The 24,649-nt window shown below is 39.9% G+C and overlaps 1 protein-coding gene across 1 annotated transcript in view; it reads right to left on the reverse strand.

Annotated features, from left to right (window-relative positions):
* Positions 1-4,539: 4,539 nt before the first annotated feature.
* The window catches only part of LOC126473587 (dehydrogenase/reductase SDR family member 4), a 38,599-nt gene continuing 18,489 nt past the window's right edge, over positions 4,540-24,649 (reverse strand). The window contains exons 5-6 of the mRNA XM_050100733.1: positions 6,283-6,338; positions 4,540-4,950 (exon numbers count right to left, since the gene is read on the reverse strand). Coding sequence (XP_049956690.1) covers positions 4,836-4,950; positions 6,283-6,338 — 171 coding nt within the window. The 3' untranslated portion in view covers positions 4,540-4,835. The remainder of the gene's footprint in view (positions 4,951-6,282; positions 6,339-24,649) is intronic.

A 24,649-nucleotide genomic window follows, 5' to 3' on the forward strand; every position in this document is an offset into this window, starting at 1 on the left:
CTTTGTCAAAGAGGAACTGACAGAGCTTCAGGGCACTCTCTTGCCACTAGGGTTGGAAACTGCCCCTAAAAGGCAAAAGAATCAGCAATGATCAATGGTGTGAGGATGCAGAAGGCAATGGAAACCACTGCATTACAGACACACAACTTGTATCCACAGGACATGCAGCCTGTAATTGAAAAAGTGTCATAATGATCTTTCCATTGGCAAGAGATTCCAGATTAGCCCCTACTTGGATCTCTGAGAAGTGAATGCCAAGGTGGAGGTGACCATGAGAAAAAGATTGAATAACCAATGATGGGCATAACATTCTATGATTTAGAGTACAGAATGTCAGAACTCTGAACATAGTAGAAATAGCAAAAGCTCAATATAGATGTAGTGGGGGTTGGTGAAGTGAAATGGAATGAAGATAAGAATTTACGACCAGACAAATATATGACAATATCAACATCAGCAGAAAATGATGCGATGGGAGTAGGACTTGTTATGAATACGAAAGTAGGGCAGAGAGTGAGCCACTGTGAACATTTCATTGAGCAACAATGACAATAATAGTTAAGTTGTACATATCAGTGTCACAGCAGCATGTAAAAGACTACAGAGATTATATAAGAGTATAGAACACTTAATTCAGAATGTAAAGGGAAATGAAAACTTAATAGTCATGGAGGGCTGCAAGGCAGTTGTAGGGGAAAGAATGGGAGAAAGAGTTACTGGAGAATATTGGTTTGGCAGTAGGAATGAGTAAGGTGAAAGACTAATTGAGTTCTGCAATAAATTTCATGTGGTAATAGTGAATATTCTGTTCATGAATAACAAGAAAAGGAGATATACTTCCAAAAGACGGGGTGATACGGGAAGGTTCCAACTGGATTACATCATTGTCACACAAAGATTCCAAAATCAGATATTGGGTCGTAAGGCATACCCAGGGGCAGGTACAGATTCAGATACGATTTAGTAATGATGAAGAGTAGACTGAAGTTCAATAGAATTGTCTGAAACAATTAGTGTGGAAGGAAGTGGGATACTGAAGTATTGAGGAATGACAAAACATAGTCGAAATTCACTGTGGATGTGGATAATGCGATACAGAACAATAGAGTAGAGAGCTCAGTTGAAGATGATTGGACAGTTCTAAAGAGGCCAATCACAGATGTTGGATAGACACACATGGGTACAAGGAAGGTAAATCTGAGGAAACCTTGGGTAACAGATGAAACACATCATGTAATCAACAAAAGAAGGAAATACAAAAATGTTAAGGAAAAAACAGGAATAAAGCAATGTGAATCCCTTAGGAATGAAATAAATAGCAAACTCTGTTCAGCCAAGGCAAAATGGCTGCGGGAAAGTGTGAAGTAATCAAAAAGGAAATGATCCTCAGGAGACTGACTCAGCATATAGAAAGCTCAAAACAAGTTTCAGTGAAATTAACAGCAAGGCTGGTAACATTAAGAGTTCCAAAGGAATTCCACAGTTAAACACAGTTAGGTGGAAAGAGTAGACTGAAGACCTCTATTAGTGGGAGGATTTCTCTGATGATGTATTCAAAGAATAAATTGGAGATGGTGGGGATGACATTGGGAATCAAGTATTAGAGTCAGAATTTAAAAGAGCTCTGGATGACTTGAGTTCAAATGAGGCAAAAAGGATAGATAAGATAACATTCCACTGGAAGATCTAAAATCATTGCTGAAAGTAGCAACCAAACAACGGTTCAGGTTGGTGTGCAGAACCTATGAGACTGGCGATGTACCGTCAGACTTTTGGAAAAGTATCATCTACACAATTCCAAAGATAGCAAGGCAGAAAAGAGTGAAAACTATCACACAATCAAGTTAACAGCTCTTGTATCCAAGCTGCTGACAACAATAATTTAGAGAAGAATGGGAGAGAAAATTGAGGATTTGTTAGATGACAGTCAGTTTGGCTTTATGAAAGGTAAAGGCACCAGAGAGACAGTTCTCACATGGTGCTTCATAATAAAAGCAAGGTTGAAGAAAAATCAAGACGGGCTATGTACAAGAACCAAGAGGCAACAATAAGATTGGAGGACAAACAATGAAGTGCTCAGATTGAAAAGGGTGTAAGACAGAGATGCAGTCTTTCACCCCTACTGTTCAATTTATACACCAAAGAAGCAATGACGGAAATAAATGAGAGGTACAAGAGTGGGATTAAAATTCAGGATGAAAGGATTTCAAAAGTAAGATTCGCTGATGACATTGCTATCCTCAGATAATGTGAAGAAGAATTACAGGATCTGTTGGATGGAAGGAACAATCTAATGAGTACAAAATATGGATTGAGAGTAAACTGCAAAAGGCAAAGTTGATAATATGTAGCAGATACGAGAATAGTGAGAAGCTTAACATCAAAAAGTCTACTGATCTCAAACATTAAATAATAATTTGAGAATGGAGTTTCTGAGAATGTGCAGTTGGAGCACAGCATTGCATGGTAGTGGATCAGGAGAACGTTAAATATCAGATGGACAGGTTCTCTGCAGAATTTGCAAAGGAAGAAGCATAGGGAAAACACTGACAAGAAGAAGGGGCAGTATGATCGCACAGGTTGTGAGGCATCAGGGAATAACCTCCATGGTACTACAGGGAGACTTTCAGAAGGTAAAAGGAGGTGGAGGGTAAAAATGTAGGGAAAGGCAGAGATTTCAATACATCCAGCAAATAATTGAGGACATAAGGTGCTAGTGCTACTCTGACATGAAGAGGTTAGTAGTGCAGGAGAGTAATTCGTGGTGGACCACATCAAACCAATCAGACGACTAAAGACAAAAGACAGAAGCTGACAGAGGCCGAGACTAATTGGTGTGCACATGATCAAGGGCTACTGCTGATTTATGAAGTTGTAAGAAACTTTCACCCTTATCTTGAAGCTATACCATTTACAGTCTACACAGTTCATAAACCAATCACTTTCCCTTCACCCCAGCAGTTCTGCCATCTACAGTTTATTGGCCAATTCACAACAAACATAAGACAATTAAGAGGGACAGAAAATGTAGTGGCCAATTTTTATTTATTTTTTATTTATTCCCCCCCCCCCCCCCCAAAAAAAAAAGGTCAGTGCAATTTCTTTACTTATAAATTACAATCAACTTACAGGTGATATTTGGGACACTTCAACAGCTCTTTAGTTCAAACAAATGTGGTTGCTAAGCATGTACCTGGTTTGGTGCGACATGTCTGGACCCCCACCTAGACCATTCATGCCCAAAACACTATAAACAGCAATCTTTCACATGGTTCACAATTTCTCCCATCCCAGAGCAAAAGCCACTATTAAACTGATGACACAGAAAAATGTGTGGTCTGCTATTTAAAAAGATGGCTGCCAGTGGTCAACAGTGCAAAGTTGGCTGACAAGTTAACAAGCCAGAGAGTGAATTATTATCCTTTTGTTGGTCTGCATATCGTGGTTATAGGAGGGCCTCTGACTACTACTCGCATATGCTGCATTCTGGTGACTACACCAACAGAGGGAGCTAGTGACTTACTTTTGTTTATTTATTTGGCCACTTTCCACAATTATTTTATCAATCCTGTTATTTGGTTAACTTGTTCTTGTCTGCATTATATTTTTTATCTAAAATCACTGCAAAAGTATCTCAGAACCATAGTGTCACTTTTCCATTATAACAATTTTAAAATTTAATTTATTCATGTTTTAATTTTTTACATTTTATCATGGTAGGAACCTCATGAGCCCACTTCAGATTTAACCTATTGTATTTTTATTTTATTGCATTTTGCACAATTTAAAATTAACAAATATGAATAAGCTTATAATAGTGACATCTAACATGCCTATGACACAAATGTATTTTGTGGTTACTGTACTTCAGTTTAATTTCAACAGTAGCACTGTTAACAGAATAACTCTGCTGGCACTGTGGCCTAGTTCACTCCACATTTTAAATATGTGTGATGAAGCTCACATGATTTTGTATTTATTTCATGATGATGTCACTATGACTTATTCATATTAGAACACGTTACCTTATCATACTTTAAGCAAGTTTCCAGTCTATGAAAATAACACATTTCATTATGGCATATTTTATTATTTTGAGATATAAACTGTCCACTAGTTGTATTTCTTTTCTCATGTTTTGCTGCAAATCTGAAGACGGTCACTGCTGACTGAACCCAATAGTCTGAGGACCAAAAAGTTTTGTGATCATCGGAAATCAAAGAAATTTATTCTACATCTCCTCTGTGTGGTGAGTACCAATCTATCTTTTTTATATTACATCCTGGATTTTCCACTATTTTAAGTCCACTTTTCTTTTACATAAGGTAAGAAAATAGATCCCTGGAAGAGCAAAAAAAGACTAAAACTTTTTGATATCAAGAAGAAATACAGATGTATGTACATACCAAATAAAATTACAGGACCTCATAGGTAATTCATTACATTCAGATCTCATGTGTGTGTCAATTTTCCACCAGTTTTCAAGTTAAGGATAGTACTGCCATAAATGTTTTAGTTGAAAATTAGTCTTTAATACAATTATAATGGCAAGATCTGTTTATTTAATTCAATGTTTCACTATACTGTCATGGTTACATATATACATTACCAATACATATATCCAATTCCATACACCCAGTTTCTAAAATTTACAAAATAATCACTGCTTCACATACACCCACAATTTAAAAAAAATATTGCACTGAGACATTTTTATAAACATTAACCCTGACTGACACAAACTCCTTTATATCCTCAAAAAATGGAGATTTTAATGTACCATTCACCCTCAATAATATCATATAGTTGTAAAGTACAGTCTTTCACATTGTATGTTATAATCTTGATGGCATTCCACCAGAAGCAATTATAGTTTCTCCTGTTATGTAAGAGGCATCCTCAGAGCACAGAAATGATACAATTCCAGATATCTCATCAGGATGTGCAAGTCTGAAACAAAAGATCAAAATGTTTTGTAATTTATTTTTAAAAACAGTGTTACAAAGGTGAATATGGCTTAATGATTTTTTCCAGTGAATGCAATACAGTTCACTGTGTAGTGCCCTTGCAAATAACAATTCCCGGTTCTTGTTATGACTGTTGTCTCAATAATGCAGCAATTGGGATGTTTTAAATGACTCCATTATCCACTGATTGCACTCAACTGTTTTATAAATAATTTTGTATGACAAACTTGCACATTTAAAATTGGGATGAGTCAAAACAGATGCCAGGTTAGGTGATGTTCAGAAGCAAACTGAATAATTTACATTTAATAAAGTTCTGTGTTATTTTTCCTTAGCACTGTTCTATTATTTATTTTGTGCTTGACAAAAACTCTGTTTCTATAATTAAAAAAAAAGATAAATATTAAATTAGTACATCTGTAGTTCTAATTTTTTTGTATGTAAAATGAAGAATAAGTTGTTGTCAAGTTTGTCACATTGTTTACTTTCTCAGACATTCATGAAATTTCACGGTCTACAATTCCCTATTGGTGGTCCTAAACACACACTAAAAGTGTTGCATTCAACAATAATAACCAAATTAAGAATGGTTCCCAGTTTGGTTCAGCCCTAACATTGGTTGCCACATTGGCAGCTTTAGTATAAATTTTGACACTTATTTTCTCGAGCTGCTCCTAAACTAATGACATGTCCCTTGTTGAACAACACAATTTCCCATGCTTTCATTACTGGGAACCAAATCTAGTCTCTGAATAATTAATGACAATAGCTATCACCTATGGAAGTATTCATTCTATTGAGTACAATTCTTTCATCTTCATATCAGCTGAATGATCAATTTTTTGTCCCTTATGTGTTGTCTAGTTGACATTCTAACAGCTAGCAAACAGAAAGCTAAACCAACTCCCTATGACCATCAACATCTCCAGATCTGTCCCCAATAGCACATACAGGGGACCAGATCAAATGTCAACTCTGCCCCAGTGCAAATATCAAGGGTATCAAGAGACAGTTACAACCAGTTGTGGGCCAGCTTTCCTCACAAAAACATACTGCAGCTTCACGACACCCTACCCACCCAAATCAATCCATGTGTTCTGGCCAGAGAGGGTGCAACGTCACATTGATAAAGTGAGCTTATACTGCCAAATTGTTTGTAAATTTGACTTGATTTTGTAATTGCTGGAATAACTCGAATTCTCTCCACCCATGAAGTATCATTCCATTTCCTCCTACCCTACTGGGTACATATTTCTTGTCAGGCATTATATATTAATATATCTAGATTCCAAAATTGTAGTATTGTCAAACATACCTCCTCATTGGGATCTGTGAAAGTGTAATTTCATTGGTTTCTTCACTTTCATAAAGCTGCAACAAATTCACAAAACAATTGTCAAAGTCATCGTTCTTGTTACATTACATAAATTCTAGAATATGATACAAAGCAATGAAAGTAAATACAACCAAGAACATATAAAACATACATTTAAAATACACTAGTACACTTGTGTGCAAAATTTAAGGTCAAAAGTAACTTTTGAATGATGTTTCACTGCCAAGTAACATACCTTGAGGAAAATTGGACCATACATAAAAAGAATTGCTACAGTATAGTACAAAAGGTAACTGAAAGCAGTACACAAAAGATGAACAGAAATGACATTTATATTGAAAGACAATAATTACGCTGAAGTCACGGTGGTCCATGATGGTGGGGCATCACTCTCAATAGGGTGCTTGATCACCGCATACTGCAGTGCATGCTCTGCAATGTGCTTCCATGTTTACCATAAGGTTGGTAAAGTTCTTGTGATGGGGCATTCCACTCCTCCAACAGCATGTCTGAGAACTTATTGATGGTTATTGTCATATGTGTACATGCTGCAATACATCTCTCCAACACATACCACACAAGTGACATGGGATTTAAGTTGAGGAATGGGTGGCAGGCAGTCCAGTCCATTCGCTAAACATCCTCTACTTCTAAGAGATCCTCCATCTATGCTGTTTGATATGGTCATGCATTGTCATCCATAAAAATTAAGTTAGGGACAAACGCACTCCTGCAAAGATGCACATAGGGAAAGAGTACAGTGTCACAATAAAGTTGATCAATCAACGTACCATGGGGGTCAATATTCTCAAGCAACATTATGCCTTAAACTTTCTGGCAGATTACAACTGTGTGCCAGCCCGAGACTTGAAATTGGGACCTTTGCCTTTTGTGGGCAAGTGCTCTACAGAAGAGCTTCTGTGGAGTTTGGAAGGTAGGTGACGAGGTACTGGTGGAAATAAAGCTGTGAGGCCGGGTCAGGAGTCATGCTTGGGTAGCTCAGTCAGTAGAGCACTTGCCCACGAAAGGCAAAGGTCCCGAGTTCGAGTCTCGGTCCAGCAGACAGTTTTAATCAGCCAGGAAGTTTTGTATCAGTGCATACTTCACTGTAGAGTGAAAATCTCATTCTGGAAACATTATGCCTTCTCATATCGTAACACCTGGGCCACGAAACTGCTCATGTTTGACAATGCTGAATGTACTTTCATTTGGCGAAAGCACATCCACATGTAGCAATGACCATCTAGCAGTTGTCAACCACACTGGTGGAGGAATGGAACACCCTACCACAAGAACTCGTCGACCTTGTGACCAGCATGGGAGCGTGTTGCAGGGCATACACTGTAGTCTGTGGTGATCATACACCCTATTACAAGTTATGTCCCATCTTTTGTAATGTCCAGGGGACCTCCATGAATCGCGGTGAGTGCTATGTAATTATCATTTTTTAATAAAAGTGTCATTTCTGTTCATCTCACTGCATGTTTCTTCCAATCACCTTCTGCAGTATGCTGCAGCAAGTGTCATCAAGGTATGTGAAGATGTGTGTACACTAGCAAGAAACTTCTGCAAGCAGCTGGTGATGTGTTTACATTAGAACAAAAACTTACTCAAGTTTACTTCTGCAAGTTGCTTCGGCAAGTTAGTTACAGGAACTTGCTGCAAGTACAACCAGAAGTGTTTCCAGTAGAGTTGCATTGCGAGCTTGCAAGTAGAAGTCTACAGCGTTGAGGTCAAAAACAAAGCAGCTGCCCCCATTGTTGTTTATTATTATTATTATTATTATTATTATTGGAGAAAAATCATTATGAAAAACATAATTAAGAAACAAAATAAATATTTGGGTAAAGAAATTTATACAGAGGCATACATATTTAATTTATCAAGAAACACTGTCGAATGAAATAAAATCAGATGACTTTGCTCAGATTATCAACTTTCTGAGAATGTCGTACGCTAGTTTCGGGCATCTCTTGTCTACTTTACAATTAAATATTTGAAAGCTGGCTACAAAAATGTGGCAAGCTGTACAACCAAGAGATGGCCTTTTAATTACTCTTTTCTCAAACATTATTTATTAATTTTATTACGAATGTAATGTATTTATGTTTAAGGTACTATAAAACAAAGTCTTTAAATTTTAGCTATCTGAGCTGCTATTCTACATCTCCTTCTGGCGAAACAAAGTAATCTGTAAATTAATTTCGTACTTGTTGGCTGTGGTGGCCAATTATATATGTTTAGGGGTTTCCAAGGGTACATTTGTTTTGGATCATCTGTCTTTGCGCCATTATCCTTCCCAGCACTGATATTTTAAGTTTCATCAACTTGCAGAGGTCGACTTGCTGGGGGTATTTTTCATGTCAAACAAATTTCAGAAGTAGCTTCTGCAAGTGACTTGCAAAAAGTTTACTTATATTGGACACAAGCCTTTACTCAGCAGTGACAAATCAGTGTACATTTTTAAACATTTAACTGTCTTGCTATATATGAATGTTTAAGTACCACTACATCTACTTCTAGGTTTGAAGAAAACACTAAGATTCAGTTCACTTGAGTGTAATGTCAACATAATGGTAGTTGTGTGGTGAGTGGATAGAATGCTATGGTGCATGGACTAAATTAAGCAGTTTCTACCAAGAACAAAGTTTAAAGTCATGAAAAGTTACTTTTTTTTCATCTGTAACGCCCTTAGTGTAACGGAAATTGCAAAGCGACACCTGCAGTTATACAGGCAATGTGAAAGCTCATAATATGCAGTTTCAACTGAAAGTGTGGCATTTGTGTAGCAAATATCAGGTGACAGCAGTTACTGCTCTGCTTGCAGTTGTTTGGAGCAGAATATTCATACCTACAAAAAATACACTTTCTCCCGGGTGAGGACACACTCTTTCTGTGTTAAGTGACAGTATAATCTTAATCGGCACTGTAAAACTCATCAATCCTTTGAATGTTTATGGTTTTATATATTGGAGTAGAATTTCCTGGCACTTTAGAAAACGAAACTCAGAGGGGAGAAACACGTTTTGAAACACCTTTGATGTGCAGCAACATGTACGCTACATTTTTTCGTATTACGAAGGTATAAATTCGAATTCACCAAACACTGCATGTCACTTTCCGAAGCATTGAAATCGAGATTGCGATGCGCTTTTGTAAGCCCATCATAGCTAATGTCACATGTTCTCGCCAGCTGATGACAGCATAGGACACTTGATGTAGTCAGCAAATAGCAAGATCACTCTTAAGTAGCGCGAACACACAAATAAGAAAAGTTAATGATTTAAATTAATATACATAGCATTCACATACAATATTGGTCTCTAAGATTAATAAGCTGGAAGAGAAGCTAAGTTTCTACATATAATGTCGATCTTTTTTGCGCTTGTTACACTTTAAGATACATCACACAAATGTGCCACTAAAATTTTTAATAACGACATAAATGTCTGATCTTCTGGGCTCGAAATTCTTCTAAATGGTCTTCCTCAAAGAGTTGATTTTTAAATGAGAGTCAAACGCTTTGTGATTTAAGAAATTCATCGTACATTTTCACACATAGCTCATCTTAAGTAAAAGGAAATCTGCTTTGAATGTAACGCTTTTCAAACGATCATTCGTAATATTTTCCTGCGACTTGTTAGAAATAGGTTCATTTCTGCAGTTGCAAGAGAGCGCCAGATAACAAGCATCACCGCGCTTGTGCACCTACGATGACACAGGAAGCCCATATGTTCGTACGTGTAAAACATTAAAAGATCTTACATTATGTCATAAAAGAAACAAGACACCAGAGGATACTTCAAGAGTGTCGGAATTTCGTGAACCATACTACAACACATAAGTCAGCTTAAAATGCACATTCGTATGTAAATTTTCTTGGAGTACCAGTACTGCATTATCTCATTTTGGTTCTTTATTATGGCATAATGCCATACGTGCACTTGACATGCAGTGAACAGTTGAAACTAGCCAATAGTGTGAAATTAAAAACTTAGTTTCAAATAAATTGACTGCCTCAACAGAAAAGATTAATAAAAGCCAAATCTCTTTAGCAAACCGGCAAAAATAACTTCATTGTTCTGTAAGGCGATTAATGTTTGACTGTCAGAAAGGTGGAAATAAAATCTAAAACTAATAACATATTTTAGTCTTCCGTAATAACGCGAACGTATTTTAATTCAGTTGATTGCTCCCAGCCACAAAAATCCGTTTTGTTATCATTTAACGTGAGAGCAATAAACAAATACAAAACAACAAAATCACTAAATGTAAACACAGGTCATGTAGAGACGACCCATCTCCCCACCACAAGTCAGACTGCTCTGTGCATCAGCCCCAGATTTACTAATTTCCGAACTGGGGCAATATTAAGCAGTGGCGCCCAGCCACACTTCTGTAACCAGAAGCGGGAGAAGGTACTACTCATACGCGACTCAACTACGCATGCGGAAGAACCCGGTCGCAACTGCTGAAACGAATCTAATTTAAACAGTTGTCACGCCACGCTCATTGGAGGCAATTTCCATGTTTTGTTGCTGCAGTATTATTCTGCAGTAGTGGGATACAGTGATATCCTTTGTTAGAGTATTGGTTATTACCAGTCAAAATCACAAAAATTTAACTGAAAACTAAAACGATGAAAACTCCCCGGAATTTTAAACAATTCCCGGGTTTTTCCCGGTTTTCTCCCGGATCTCCCGGTTCGTGTACACCCTGTAATAGCATACTGTGAAGACATGTAATTGTGTTGTAGTCACTTGGTAGTGAATTAATGAATGTCCAGAAAGTTACTGCACTTTGCTCACCATTAATTTCGTTACATGCGTTTTGCTCATCATTAATTCTGTTATTCACAGATTGTAAAAACCTCTTCCACTCAGGAATTGCTGGCACTTGTAGAGTGGGCTGCAATGTCAATGAGTGGATCCACTTTCAATGGCAGTGGTGGGGCGGATACACTGGTTCCCATTAAGTCATAGAAGTTAAGAACCACTGGGCATGGCCAGTCCTTGGATGGTGACAGTCAAGGTATGCTACACAATGCTGGTCATTTTCCCTTCGCCTTTACAGAAGAAGGGACAGGATGTGGTGGCCGAAAGTCCTGGATCTACAGTCTTTGTATCAGTGTCTTGGATTTTATTCCAAACCTCTCTGCAGTATCTCATGAAGTGAGGGCATGCAACACTACTGATGGTGATAAATCTGTTGGACGGTGACATCAAAACTCGGTAAGCCCCTTGGTGCTCCAATACGAACATGACATTTCACTACACAACACCATTACAGTCATCTACACTTAACAGACATACTTATCACACACAGCTCTCATACATCACAAAGGAAAGGTAGGTGTGGGTGCGAAGATAGGAAAAACCTTTCCAGTTAGGTGGCTGAACCTGCCTTTTTGGGGGTCTCCTGATCAGTCATACTATAAGACTTAATTTTAGTGGTGCCACTGTAGTAACCTGCTGGTTACTACACCTAACACCCACAGCAGACCTAAGTTGGATGACTACAAGTGTAGCGCATGCCGACATTCAAATCGTGCACCCACAACTACCAAGGCGACCGCCAGATGCAGCCTGGTCACCCACCACTGCCACAAGGTCTGCTGTGCATGTGCTGCACCACACCAGTGACATCTAACGTGGATAGTGTCCTCATAAGGACATTCACTGGCTCCGGGGCCCTTGGTTGTTAAATGTGTTTGAGACATGTAAACTACTTTCACTGTTAGCTAACTAGTTGTTATTTAGTTAGTTACCTGGTCCATAGATCATTTGAACAATTATTTTATTGAAATGATGTGGAATGAATCAGCATTCTTGTTGATATTGCTCTGTGAACAAATAAATTGTACCTCTGTGGGTTTCCTTGTGTTACCAGTTAGAACACAGGTGGTGACAATGCACATCAAATTTTCACGTATTTCAGCTTTTGTGGTTTCTCTGCCACTTGTCTCTCATTGGAGGCTTTACACTGGTCATTTCTGCAACAATGACATGCACATACAGCTGTGGTGGAATGATTGTTGACTATGTTCACCCAGGTTCAGCTGTACCCCCAATAATGAATCCACAGAAGATTGGAACACTTACAACAAGCAGTGTTACCAACATTCCATGGCATTCCAGGTGGTGGACACAAAGACCTGTAAGGCTCTTTCTTCATCGTGGAGACCACTTAGTATGTATCACTTACTGTGCAAGTTAGTTCCTCTGCAAGAACCAGAGTCACTTTCTTTTGATGATACGTGTCACTTGCTGTCCTCCTGTCAACACAAGCATATGCACATGGCCACTGAACATGTTGAATTCTACCAATGTCGCTAACAGCTGCAACAGCTTGGGCTGCCAAGCTTCATGGTCTCAGTCTTACGGGACATGGCTAAGTCTCAGGAATCTTATGCAGAACCTACGGTCAGACATGCAATTATTTGTTCAGCCCCAGATAAGTAGGTGTGCCAACATGCCTTTCAGTTTAAAGACCTTACGTTGAATCAGGTTTCAAATATTCCACTTTTGTTACATGTCCCCATGCCGCACGTCACCAATTGGAGGCATTTTTCGGTAATGGGAACAGCGAATGCCACTTCCTTTGTGGCCCTCTTGTTTCGTATAGCACAAGCGGAGGGTCCACCACAAGCACTGGGCATCTTGCCATGAATGTAAAAGGAGAGGTCACATAGCAGCATTATTTCAATCTTAACCCCCCCCCCCCCCCCCTCCTTTCCCACTGCAAGAATCTATGGACATCGACACTCAGCTGTTTCGCCATAATGTTCATTGTTGTCTGCAGACCAGAACAAACTTTTCACTCAAATGAGAGTGATGGATAAGCCACTAATCCTACAAGGCAACATGGGGGCCACTGTGTCCCTGTTCAACTCATAGACGTAAGCCAGTCCCCCCCCCCCCCCCTCCCCTCTTCCCATCATTGGTATACCTCAAGCAACACTTGGTAAGCTATAACAAACAGCAGATTCCTAATCTTCACTGACTCACATGCACACTGTTTCATCAACGTGTTCATTGTTGTCTGCAGGCCAGAACAATTTTTCACTGAAATGCTGGGGATGGATAAGCCATTAATCCTACAAGCCATCAATGGCTAATATCATAGGGAGTGATCAGACTGATTTCCTTAACTGATCATAAAGAAGCTGTTCTGTAAGCTTCAGTTCTGTTATGACTTCAATATCTCTATTAATTCATGATTTACGGTTGACTTACTTTAAAAATCAGTTGTCCATTCTGTTACATATCAGGTGGTTAATGATGCAAGTACTGAAAATTAATTTGGGTCAGATGCCTTTGCATATTTTGGTTTCTTATTGTGGACGCAGCACATCTGATGTCACATCAAGTGCCTTATCATGAAATGGATTCCTTACATGCTGAGTTTTCGGATCTGTTTTCCCCAGGGCTAGGCTGTGCAAACAATTTCACAACAGCATACATCATCCTCAAGCCCACGACCCATCCTCACTTTCTCTCTCCCCCCCCCCCCCCCCCACCTCCCCCCACCCCTCCAGCTGGTGACCAGTAGCTATTGCTTCATATCATTTGGAGTGATCAGACCAATTTCCTCAAGTGAGTGGCCACGCCTTAGTGATCATAAACAAGCTAAGCTGGCTGGGGGTCAATTCTTTTCAAAAATCGACATGGCCAAAAACCTCATTCAGATTCCGTTGGATGAAGCATCAAAACAGTTGCTTGTGGCTAACATGCCTTTCAGCCTCCATCAGTATCAATGGCTAATGTTTGGGGTCCCTAGTGTGCCTGCCATATTCTACATTTTTTTAGAACAAGGGATGACAATTGTCCTTTATTGCATCATCTATATTCAAGGTATAGTTGTGACAGATGCTACCATGGATGATCACCTACGTAACCTCCATTCTCTGTTTACTGTTCAGCTAACATGCTGGATCAAGTACACAACCTCCGTTCTTTGTTTACTATTCTACAGGCCATGTGCCTTAAATGCAATCTCACTGTCACACTTTTTCCAGCCTTCCTGCATTTTTCTGGATCATGAAATTTCCCAGCAGGGCATGTGACTAATAGAGCATGTCATTGCCATTATAGGTTTGCCCGATCTGTCTAATCTATGAGAATCTCAGCAAAGTGGTGTGCTATTGCAAGTTTAATTCCAGAGTGCCTACTATCATCTATCCCTTGTATCTGTTGCTTCAGAAAGTGCTCCTTTTGTTTGGTCTGCAGCCTGTGAGCATGCTTTTATGTGGCTTAATGATAGCCTTTGCTCCGTGTCATGTCTTGCAACATTTCAACCCGGCAAGCATCTGCTTCTCACTATGTATGTGTCACAGTATTCAGTGGGGGCAGCCTTATGCCTTTGTATCAAAAACACTCATCTTGGCTTGGAAACCTTATTCTCCAGAGGAAAAACAAACTCTTGCTATTGTCGATGCCTTAAAAAATTTTACGTGTTCTTGTATGGTGCAAAATTTTATTTGATCACCCACCGTAAGAGATCATGCACATGATAAAACACAGTAGGCCCGATCATCCGTCAGGCCTGGCATCAGACCCACTAGGAATTTTTACGCAATGGGCCACTGCCCTCTGCCTCTTGGATGGCATCATTCTCCTACCAACAGACAGGTTTACTCACCGCATTATATTTACAGCAGCTTTGCAGCAGGAGGTCCTCCACTTACATCAGGGTCACTGGAGGATCTCTTGCACAAAACTGTTGGGTGTGCAGCCATGTGCTTTGGCCGGGCATCAATCGGGAGGTGAAACACAAGTGTTCAGGCCAGCAGGAAGCACCGTGCACTGATTTTTTGCCATGGCCAGCCCCTACACACTCTTGAGAAAGAGTCCACACTGATTTCACTGATCCTTTTTTAGACTTGTTGGCAACTGATGATCTTTCTAATTTTCGTTATGTCATTTGTTGTCCGTCTGCGACAGCTGACATGACTGTCAAGGCCCTGTCAAAGAAATTCTCCATAGAAGGCTTGCCTTGCGCTCTGGTTTTGGACAAATGGTCCTCAGTCTGTGGCACAATTTTTTAAGGACTTCTCTGCAGACAATGGCATTCACCATATCACGATGCCTACTTACATCCACAATTGAACAGCAAGGTGGACTGGCTTGTTCAAATGTTTGAAACACAAATGTGCAAGTATGTAAATTTCCTGGCCGAGGAGGCTCTCACATTTTTTTTAAGCTGTTACAGAATGCTGCCAACTGGGGCCAAGAGTCCCACTGAGCTCCTGCACACCATTAGCTGTGGATGCTGCTCAACTTCTTGCTGCCAGGCATGTGCCACCAACAGTGCCGGTTTTGTCAACATTCAGGCCCAGCACGGCAGGCTGAGCCAGGGCACTTGGATGGCACTGTCACTGGATTCCAAATATAGTCTGCAGCCAGTGTGATCCCCTGGTGGCCACGTCTTCATGGTTCACACCAAAGCTCAACTAGTGGCACTTCACCAAAACCAGTTGCATCCCAGAATGAGTGCAGAGCTCCTCCATTACGCTCTGGGTCCAATGTCTCATTTTTCATTGGCCCTGACCACTCTGAGGGGTCAAGTAGGCCTGATTGTGCCCACCTACCCAGTGGTTAGGGTTCTGTCAACACCAATGGTAAGTTTGCTTCCTGCAGCCGGTGCTGGCACCTCCTACTGTGCTCAGCAGGTGCTGCTGTCAGCGGGGACGGGGACGGAATCAGATCTTCATCGCCAGAGCTCCTCTCCAGTCTGGTGTAATCTGCCCGTATCAATGCTCCTTGTCATGGACTCTGTTGTCCGGATAGCTCTCACCTGCCAGTGGCCCTGTCCACCAGACACCCTGGGGTCTGCATGCGTGGCCTTGATCCACTCAATTTTGCCTGTATGCAGCAGTCCAGTCTCATACTTTTGGTTGCCTCTCCTGGCACCGTCAAGGATGTTACAGACATCTCTCCAGTCACAGTATTGTGTACAGCAATGCATAGTCTTTCCCCCTGCAAGAAAGGAGTATAGTAACCCATTGGTTACTGCCTGCAGCAGACATAAATCATGTGACTATGTCAAGCACAGTGCATGACAAGATTAAAACTGCAAAGGTGTCTGCTCACCAACTGCTGTTGTCAGCTTTTCAATGCACAAGCAGCAGCACACCAGTGACACCTGATGTGGATAGTGCCTTTTATAAGAGCATCCTCAGGCCTCCAGACCCTCAGTTGTTAAATGGGTTTGAGATGTGCAAAATACTTTCACTGGATTCTTGTTGATGCTGTGTTTCATTGTGTTCCTTGTTAGCACACATATCACACATCAAAAATGTATCTCTCACTGTGGTTGAGTAAATATGTCTGATGAACAGTAATTTGCTGTAATGATTTTCTTGACTGATGTTGAAATATTTGAAGGCCCATAACTCCTACTTGATATTCTTATGCTGCAATGGGAGACAATTCAAGCCTCTGGACCTCTTCAGAGGTCGGGTGAGCTAAGGCATTTGAGCCATCTCATGCTGTGAAACGTATTCCAGTTAGTGTTACTTTTGGGACAGGCTCCACAGTGTGGTAAGCAGTTGACAGCTCCAGATGCTGAACATTTTTACATAAAGCTCACACAACAGCTTCAAATAAGTACTCACTTAATAAACTGAAAATAACTCCAATGTATAAACATGAGCTCAATGAAGTAATTTGGTCTGCTCACATAAGAGAACAGGGCAGGAAATGCTGGGAAGGTATAGTCTGTCTGTAACCTGAAAAGCAAGCAGCACTCATGCTGGAGAAGGTAGCCTTTCCCTGAAGAACACTACAGATGCCAACAGGATGACTAGGAATCAGTTTCCCCTATAGCAGGGCTTCCCAACGTGTGGTCCGCGGACCCCCTATGGGTCCGCCGGCTCTTTCTAGGGGGTCTGCGGCCACCCTTCACCAAATCGTGTAAAATAATGAATAAAAATGTGAAAATGAAATTCATCACTTTTTTTTCCATGTGAAAAAAATGTGTACTTTTACTTCAGGTCGTATTCCCAAGCAGCCTTTGTGGCTCCTTAGTGAGAACGCATGCACAGTTAAGTGCTGGTGAATGCGGCTTCTCTGATCGACTGTTTCGCAACAATACGGGGGTCGTTTGTGCGCCGGCTCACAGCGGTAGATGTGCTGAAACCTTTCACGCATGCGCGGAGCGAGCTTTGTCAACCAATCACATCACTCGCTGGCACGTATGCGACCCCAGGCATCTCTAAATGTTAAACTTGCTTTGTCAGTGCACTACCTATTTAATAAGTTGATTTTAGACCTTCAAGTTGTTTTCATTCGTCTCTAAACCAAAGACTATTGATACTTCGGGGGGGGGGGGGGGGGGGGGTGGGTCATTGGGAACAGACTAATGGTCCGCCATGGATTTTAGAGATTTACTTAGCTTCTATGCATGTGCGTTTCTTGCAATATTAATTCATAATTGTATTAAATGTAGTGTTAATCCTTTTTGTGGAAAGTAAACACCCCCCTGGAATGCCTGTGCACTGCGTCGCCAGTGATTCATAAGGCACAATGCGGAGAGTTGGTGGAAGTTTATGAAAACCCTGCAGTTGCTTCTTGTGATGTGGTAGAATGTAATGAGGGGGGAATCATCTGTTCTCTCTCCAGTCAGCAGACCTATGAAGGCGGGAACTGCATGACCACATTCATATGGACTGCCTTCCCCTGCACTCCTACCCTCCACCCTTTTCACCTGAAGATGACAATTTAAGGGATTTGGCTCACAGCACTTAGATGTGGTAATACATTTGATATTTGTTCTTAAACCACTTCATTTAATAATAAACATTAATTTTATATAATTAAGACACTATTTTTAATAATCTGTGATTTTTCTATCCCCTGCAACGCAGAAACTATTAGTCCTAGACAAAAAACGAACAGGACCTTTTTTTTGTAGGAAACTTCATGTAGTTTAATTCTGTACTGGGAAACATTTTTGCTAGAAACTTTGGTCTTTGAGTTATTTGGGACGAATATATAAAAGTGCCTTTAAATGCAACCTCTCCCACCCCAACACCCACACCCCAAAGGAGGGGATTTTTAGTATTTTGTTCATAACACCCTCCCCCCTACCACTGTACAAAAACTTGCAATTACATGAATTTTTTGCTGATTTTCCTTCCTTGGCTGCACTGTAGTATATCACATGTTTGTGCTTTTCCAACAATACAGCAAAATAATTTATCCAACTTTTATCTTGAAAACATAATAATTCTGTTGTCGTTCCAATGGAATTTGTAACCCAGTGCACTGTTAAACAAACAAATCATGACAAAACAGATTAAAACTTGTGAAAATAGTTCTTGTTGGTATAAAAATAAGTATGTAATTTCTTCCTGATACTACAGTTTTCATACACTGAAAAAATAATGCTATAGTGGTACCCTATATTGTTTGAAAAATCTCTGCCAGTGACAAGTGTGTATTTGTTGCTTAGTTTTGTATTATTTCCTATTCTGTAATTAAACTATAAACTAAACTACTTTAAAGTAAATGATGTCAATACAAGAAGTTACAAATGGCTTCTGTTTTTCAGTATCAAAAAAGAAAGAAAATTCAGCTTGTTCACGCCTTTATTTAAGTTTTAGCAATAGCTGTATGACGGCTGTTTAAAAAATTCCGGTACATTGTCCACAAAAATTTTCTACGCTTACCTTTTACTTATTGTGCATGGTTCCCTTTGCAATACTTTCCTCCACAATTGATACACTGCTCCCAACACTGTTTCCACTTAAGGAAGCAGTCTTGGTACGTCTCCTCCTGGATCGCGGGAAGTGCCATCTGCGAATTTTGTTTTATTTCGTCTAACGTTGCAAATCTTTGTCCTTTCAACGGGGTTTACAACTTTTTTTATTTACAAAGTCCACAGGGACCAATCAGAAGAGTATGGAGGATGAGGCTGCACAGTGATTTCATGGCTTGTGCAATAGTCTCACACCAACTAGGATGAATGTGCAGGTGCATTATTGTGATGCAAGAGCCATGAATTGTATCGCCACATTTCAGGTCATTTCCTTCTCACATTTTCTCATAGGCATCACAAACATGTCCCGTTAGTACCACCAATTAATAGTTTGTCCCTGTGGCACAAATTCATAAAGAACTAATCCTTCAAAGTCAAAGAAAACTATCAGCATGGTTTTGACATTTGACCTGACCCAATGAGCTTCTTTTTGGTCTTGTAGAACCTTTCCCAGGCCATTGTGACGATTGAACCTTGGTCTCAACATCCTAACCATAGACCCACCTCTTATCACCAGTTAGGATTCTCTTAAGGAACATCTCATATTCATTTGTATGATCCAAAAGCTCTTCACAGATTGCAAGGTGAAGGCCTTTCTGGTCTTGACTCATGAGCCATGGGGCAAAACTGGCAGCAACAAGATACATTTCAAGACATTGTGTCAGGATTTCATGACATGATCCAACTGAAATGTCACATTATTGTGCAATCTTCCAGTCAGTCAGTCTTTGATTGGCACGCACAATTTCACTGGCATTCCTGATGCAAGTGTCGAAGGGCGTCCTGAACTACAGTCATCCGTCCAGCCATTTCTAAACCTTTTGAACCATTCGTAATGCCAAGTACACCTTAAGCACTCGTCACCGCAGGCTTCCTGCATCATTTGGTGTGTCTCTGTAAAGGTTTTCTTGAGTTTCATGGCAAATTTAATGCAGATGCATTAGATCTCTGCCATCTCGAAATTCGCAAACTGTACGACACAACATTCTACTCAATACCACACTGGACAATAACTAACAGACATACAACAATGAGGTTTCCGGTAGTTACACATAAAACACAGGCGTGTGTAGGGGTGCCAACTGCATTTCGCTCCAAAACACCATTGGCTCTACATTACAAATACTCCAGAATTTTTTGATCAGACCTCATATTCAAATTTATTAAATTAGCTTTTCTGCCTAGGAGTTAACACAATTTTAACAGTAACAAAATTAGACTGTCGATGACAGACTCCTAAATAAAATAAATACAACTATTAATGTGATGCAAACTTAAACTGTGAATGTAACTGACTTTATATACTGTAACTGAAAGAGTAGTGCAAGACGCAGTAATAACCTCACATTGGAACATGGTATGCACATTCTAAGGACATTAGGCAGAGGTTGTGGCAGAGGGCATTGAGGCACACTACAGCAGGTAGTGACACCCAATAGTGTGTGTTAGGGTTTCGATGCACCTTGTATGCAAAAATAATTTGAGAAGTTGGATGATTAGGAAATTGCTTGGTGAGTGCGTAAGTGAACAAAAGTTGGTACTATTGGAAATGAAGAAGGAAGATCCCTACTTTGACAAGGAGACCATCTATGGGCCTAGTCCAGAAAGTGCTAGTGGGCAGCCTTACTCTATGACGACTGATTGAGTCCAACAATTTCAAAGCTGAAGATTTCACTGAGCAATAAACTTGGCTAACTACGTACAATCAGGATGAGACCAGTGCCTTGTAAATATGAAGAAGAGTTGCATGAAACAGAGAGTGGTAAGCCTTCACATACAGTTAGTCGTTAGATGATGAACAGGCAGCATCCACAGCAGCTTTTCATCAGAGAGGTGTTGCAAAAATCAAGACAGTTCAACAGTATCTAACCACTGGGTACCCAAGTAAGTCCTGGGTCAGGATGGACTGTGGTATGACAAAAGTAATGCATGAATTATGTTTTTGTGAGGAAGAACTGAAAGCCATGGTAATGGTTCCAAGGGAAAGCCCTTAGGTGGTCCCTTGGAGCTGGTGTTAAGCCAAGGCTACAGAGTGAAAGCTATATTAAATACAAAAGTCATTGACACATAGAGCGGGTGTGACCAGCGGTCCTATGGTTGTCACTAGCCCATTAATGACAATGAGGAAGAGTGTGACACATACCATGGCACTGTACATGATGCTTTTGTCTCGGGCCCATGGGGAGCTGAGTGATGTACCAACTCTAACCTGAAACAATTGGTGGGATAAAGGCTGATGAATAAAAATCAGTATGGAGCCTTGAAAGCTCATCATGAAGGGTAAGTAAAATTTGATAGTGCCAGGCAACATAGTATGCCTCGTGTACATTAAAGACGACAGCAACCTGGTGCTTAGAAAGAGCATCTCAGAGCGATGTCTCCAACCTAATCAAACGGCCAACTGTACATCGTCCCTTCCTGAAACCAAAATGCCCCTGTTATTTGAAAAACAGCCTAACCATCCTTTCAAGCACTTTGCAGAATACAATGGTGAGGTTAAGCGGTTGGAAGCTGTCAATGAACATAGGGTTTTTTACTGGTTTATGGACTGGGACGAGTACTATTTCACTATTGTGAATGGAAAGCACTTTTTATGCTAATACAGTAGAAGATCACGAGTAGATGACTTTGAATAATACACAGTTGTTGGATCATCTGATTATAAATTGTACCAGAGCCTGATGCCCTATAGTATGACAGGTCAAGAGCCTGAAGCAGGTCCAATTTCAGTGAGAAGTTCATTATATAATTTTGCATAACGGGGGTGAAGGATAGAGAGATTTCTTCAACTGTGTTTGAAAGGTAGACAGGTAACCAAAGGGACACTGACATTGTCACAAAGTGTGTTGCTGAGTGTTCAGCAAGAATCGATGCATTGGTTCAAATACTACCATGAAGAAAGAGATCCAGAACAGTTGTTGATCTTTGGTGGCCCAAAATACTATGGAGTTTGGCCCTTACCTGGGATGAAGAGGCATATGTTTCCTTGGAGGAAACATAGGACTCCCAGAATTGCTTCTTACCATGTATAATTAGACAGCAAGCCTTACAAGAAGCCAAGAAGTGAGGAGGAGGTTGTGCATAGAGGCCATTTGACAATCCTTAATACCTGTTGTAATGTTTTTAGTCCACCATGGCACCAGCCAGTGGTCGAGCAGACCTGTAGAAAGAGGAACAGCTGTTCCAGCACCACAGATGATCACATCATAGATATATCCCACTACCTTACTGGTGCAATCTGACACAGAGAGAGTGCAGGTGACAGCAGGGATATACAACTGCCAATTGTTTCTCAAAGATCCCAACATGGCAAATGGTCCAGTGTGCACTGACAAGGAAGTGATATAATCACCAGAAAGTGATCACAGTCACAAGGATCACCACTGTAGCAAAGCAATGAGATTTGGGGGATAAGATCGTAAAGCTACAAAGTGGGTAGTATGTACACTTGAAAGACAAATGCCTGAAATGCTGTCATTTAAGATACAGATTGGGGGTAAGAAATACTGCTTCACATTGCAGCAGTCACACATGATTTTGACATTTCCTGGAAGCAAATTCCACTCAAAAGTGAAGGTCAATGTGTCGGTGTTTACCCTGTTATCTGTCGGACCTTGAAGTGGGTCCCTCACTTCTCCAAGTGTTTCATAGTTGTTTTGCCGATCTGCAGCATTAGATCTTGGAGGAAAGTTAATCCCTGTATTGTGTTGAGGTTCTTTTGGGGCATTATGGGAACAGGTGTGTCACCAAGTTGTTAACAACTGTATGACACTGACACCCCCCCCCCCCCCCCCCCCCCCCCCCGGACAGGCTGCCTTGATGGGTATTAGGTGATGTTTTCTGTTTTCTGCACAGCCCACATGGTAATCAAAATATGTGGTATAAAATAAGAGAACACAGCGGGAGAAGTCACAATCAATGTCCTATGAGCAAGCTAGGTTGTCATCAGAATACGTATCCTAAACAGTAAGTATGAGAAAATAAATAGTGAGAGAGTAAAGGACGATGCACTGCAATGGCTTGCGGTCCATAATCATCACACACATACTCTTCAACAGTTGCGAGCCCCCACAATTATTGGAAAGCCCATGACTGTATGAATATGTTTATTTTTCATGATGGCTCCACATTTTCCACTACCAGTCAATTTTAACCGCTGTTTTGTTGTGCTAAGCATAACGCATTTTAAGACTTACTTTGTTTCCAAGCTTTTAATACTTATATTTTCATATTAAGCTGGTAACGTATGTGTTTCTCATGATCAAAATACTGTATTATCATTATGCTTAGCCTTTGTTTCAAACATATCAGATTTTTGGACTTCAAGAATTCACTCACTCACACCATCAGCAAGCAACGTAAGTAAAATGTCTACTCAGAACAAATGTATACACTGTAGATGAAACAATAAAAAAAAAAAAGATAAAAATGAATCCCTCGAAAAAAAGTGCAATTTCACACACTCTCCATCCAGCCACAAAAAGAATTTTGCTTTGTTAGATGCATTTAGTATGCAGTGAAGAATAACCTTAAATTCAACAATATAAGTACGCAATAATTACAATTTTCACCACATACTTCTAGAAAGGTTACTTAATATTGAAGCATCACAAAAAAGTATGCCCAATGTTGAGAAAACAGCATATCATTATCAAGATGGGGTGTCAGACTGTAAGATAGCGGGGAAAAAAGTTAAAATCACATATTATGGATCTTAAAAAATCTCATACTGCAAAACATAACTTTTCCTTTTTCTTATTGTATGCTTATACATGTTTCACCCACTGTGTGTTGTCTTCGGTGGGTCTCAATTGTATATCTGAAAAGTTTGGATTTTACATGGTCACCTGCTGTTATGCACTTTATGAATTGACAACATATGTTTTTTCTCATACTGTGCAACCTTTGCTTTCTTCATGGAATTTATTTTTTGCCTCTTCATTGTTACCTCATATCACAAATTAAATACATTAATGATGGCACATTAACAAAAAAAACTACTTTTGGAAACTGATATAACCTTGCTTCACTGACATACAATTATTTTCATAGAGGTACAGCACATAACATAAAAATCCTTAGTACTTAGCTTTCTCCCACCACACAGCTACCACAACACCTAGCGAATGCATGAATTCCAGTTTGCAGGCTATTGTGGTATTGGGAATGTACAGAAATGCATCACAGATGGCTGTAGCTGAAAACAGCTATTATAAAGGCATGCCTTCCACTTCTCAGGCTCTTATTATATTATATTTATCTGAAACTTCCCCTCTCTGTTAGTTTATCCTAACCTGATTTTATTTGACTATATTTACAGCATTAGAGTCATAAAATAATTTGAAACTTCCAACATCCTGGATACATAAACATGACATTTATTTGTTCAGCTACTGATAATACTTTGTGTAAGACCTACAATATTATAAACAAGAAACAGACCAATCATATCAATGTTAAAGTAGAGAGAGGACATGATATGAATGGAGTAAGAAAGCATGAACATTACACATATAAGAAAAATCAAACAATGGAAAACCCAGGATGGAATAACGACAATGTTATGAAAAGGATATGAGGGAATATG

The sequence above is a fragment of the Schistocerca serialis genome, chromosome 4 (genome assembly GCF_023864345.2).
Source record: "Schistocerca serialis cubense isolate TAMUIC-IGC-003099 chromosome 4, iqSchSeri2.2, whole genome shotgun sequence".
Classification (NCBI taxonomy): domain Eukaryota; kingdom Metazoa; phylum Arthropoda; class Insecta; order Orthoptera; family Acrididae; genus Schistocerca; species Schistocerca serialis.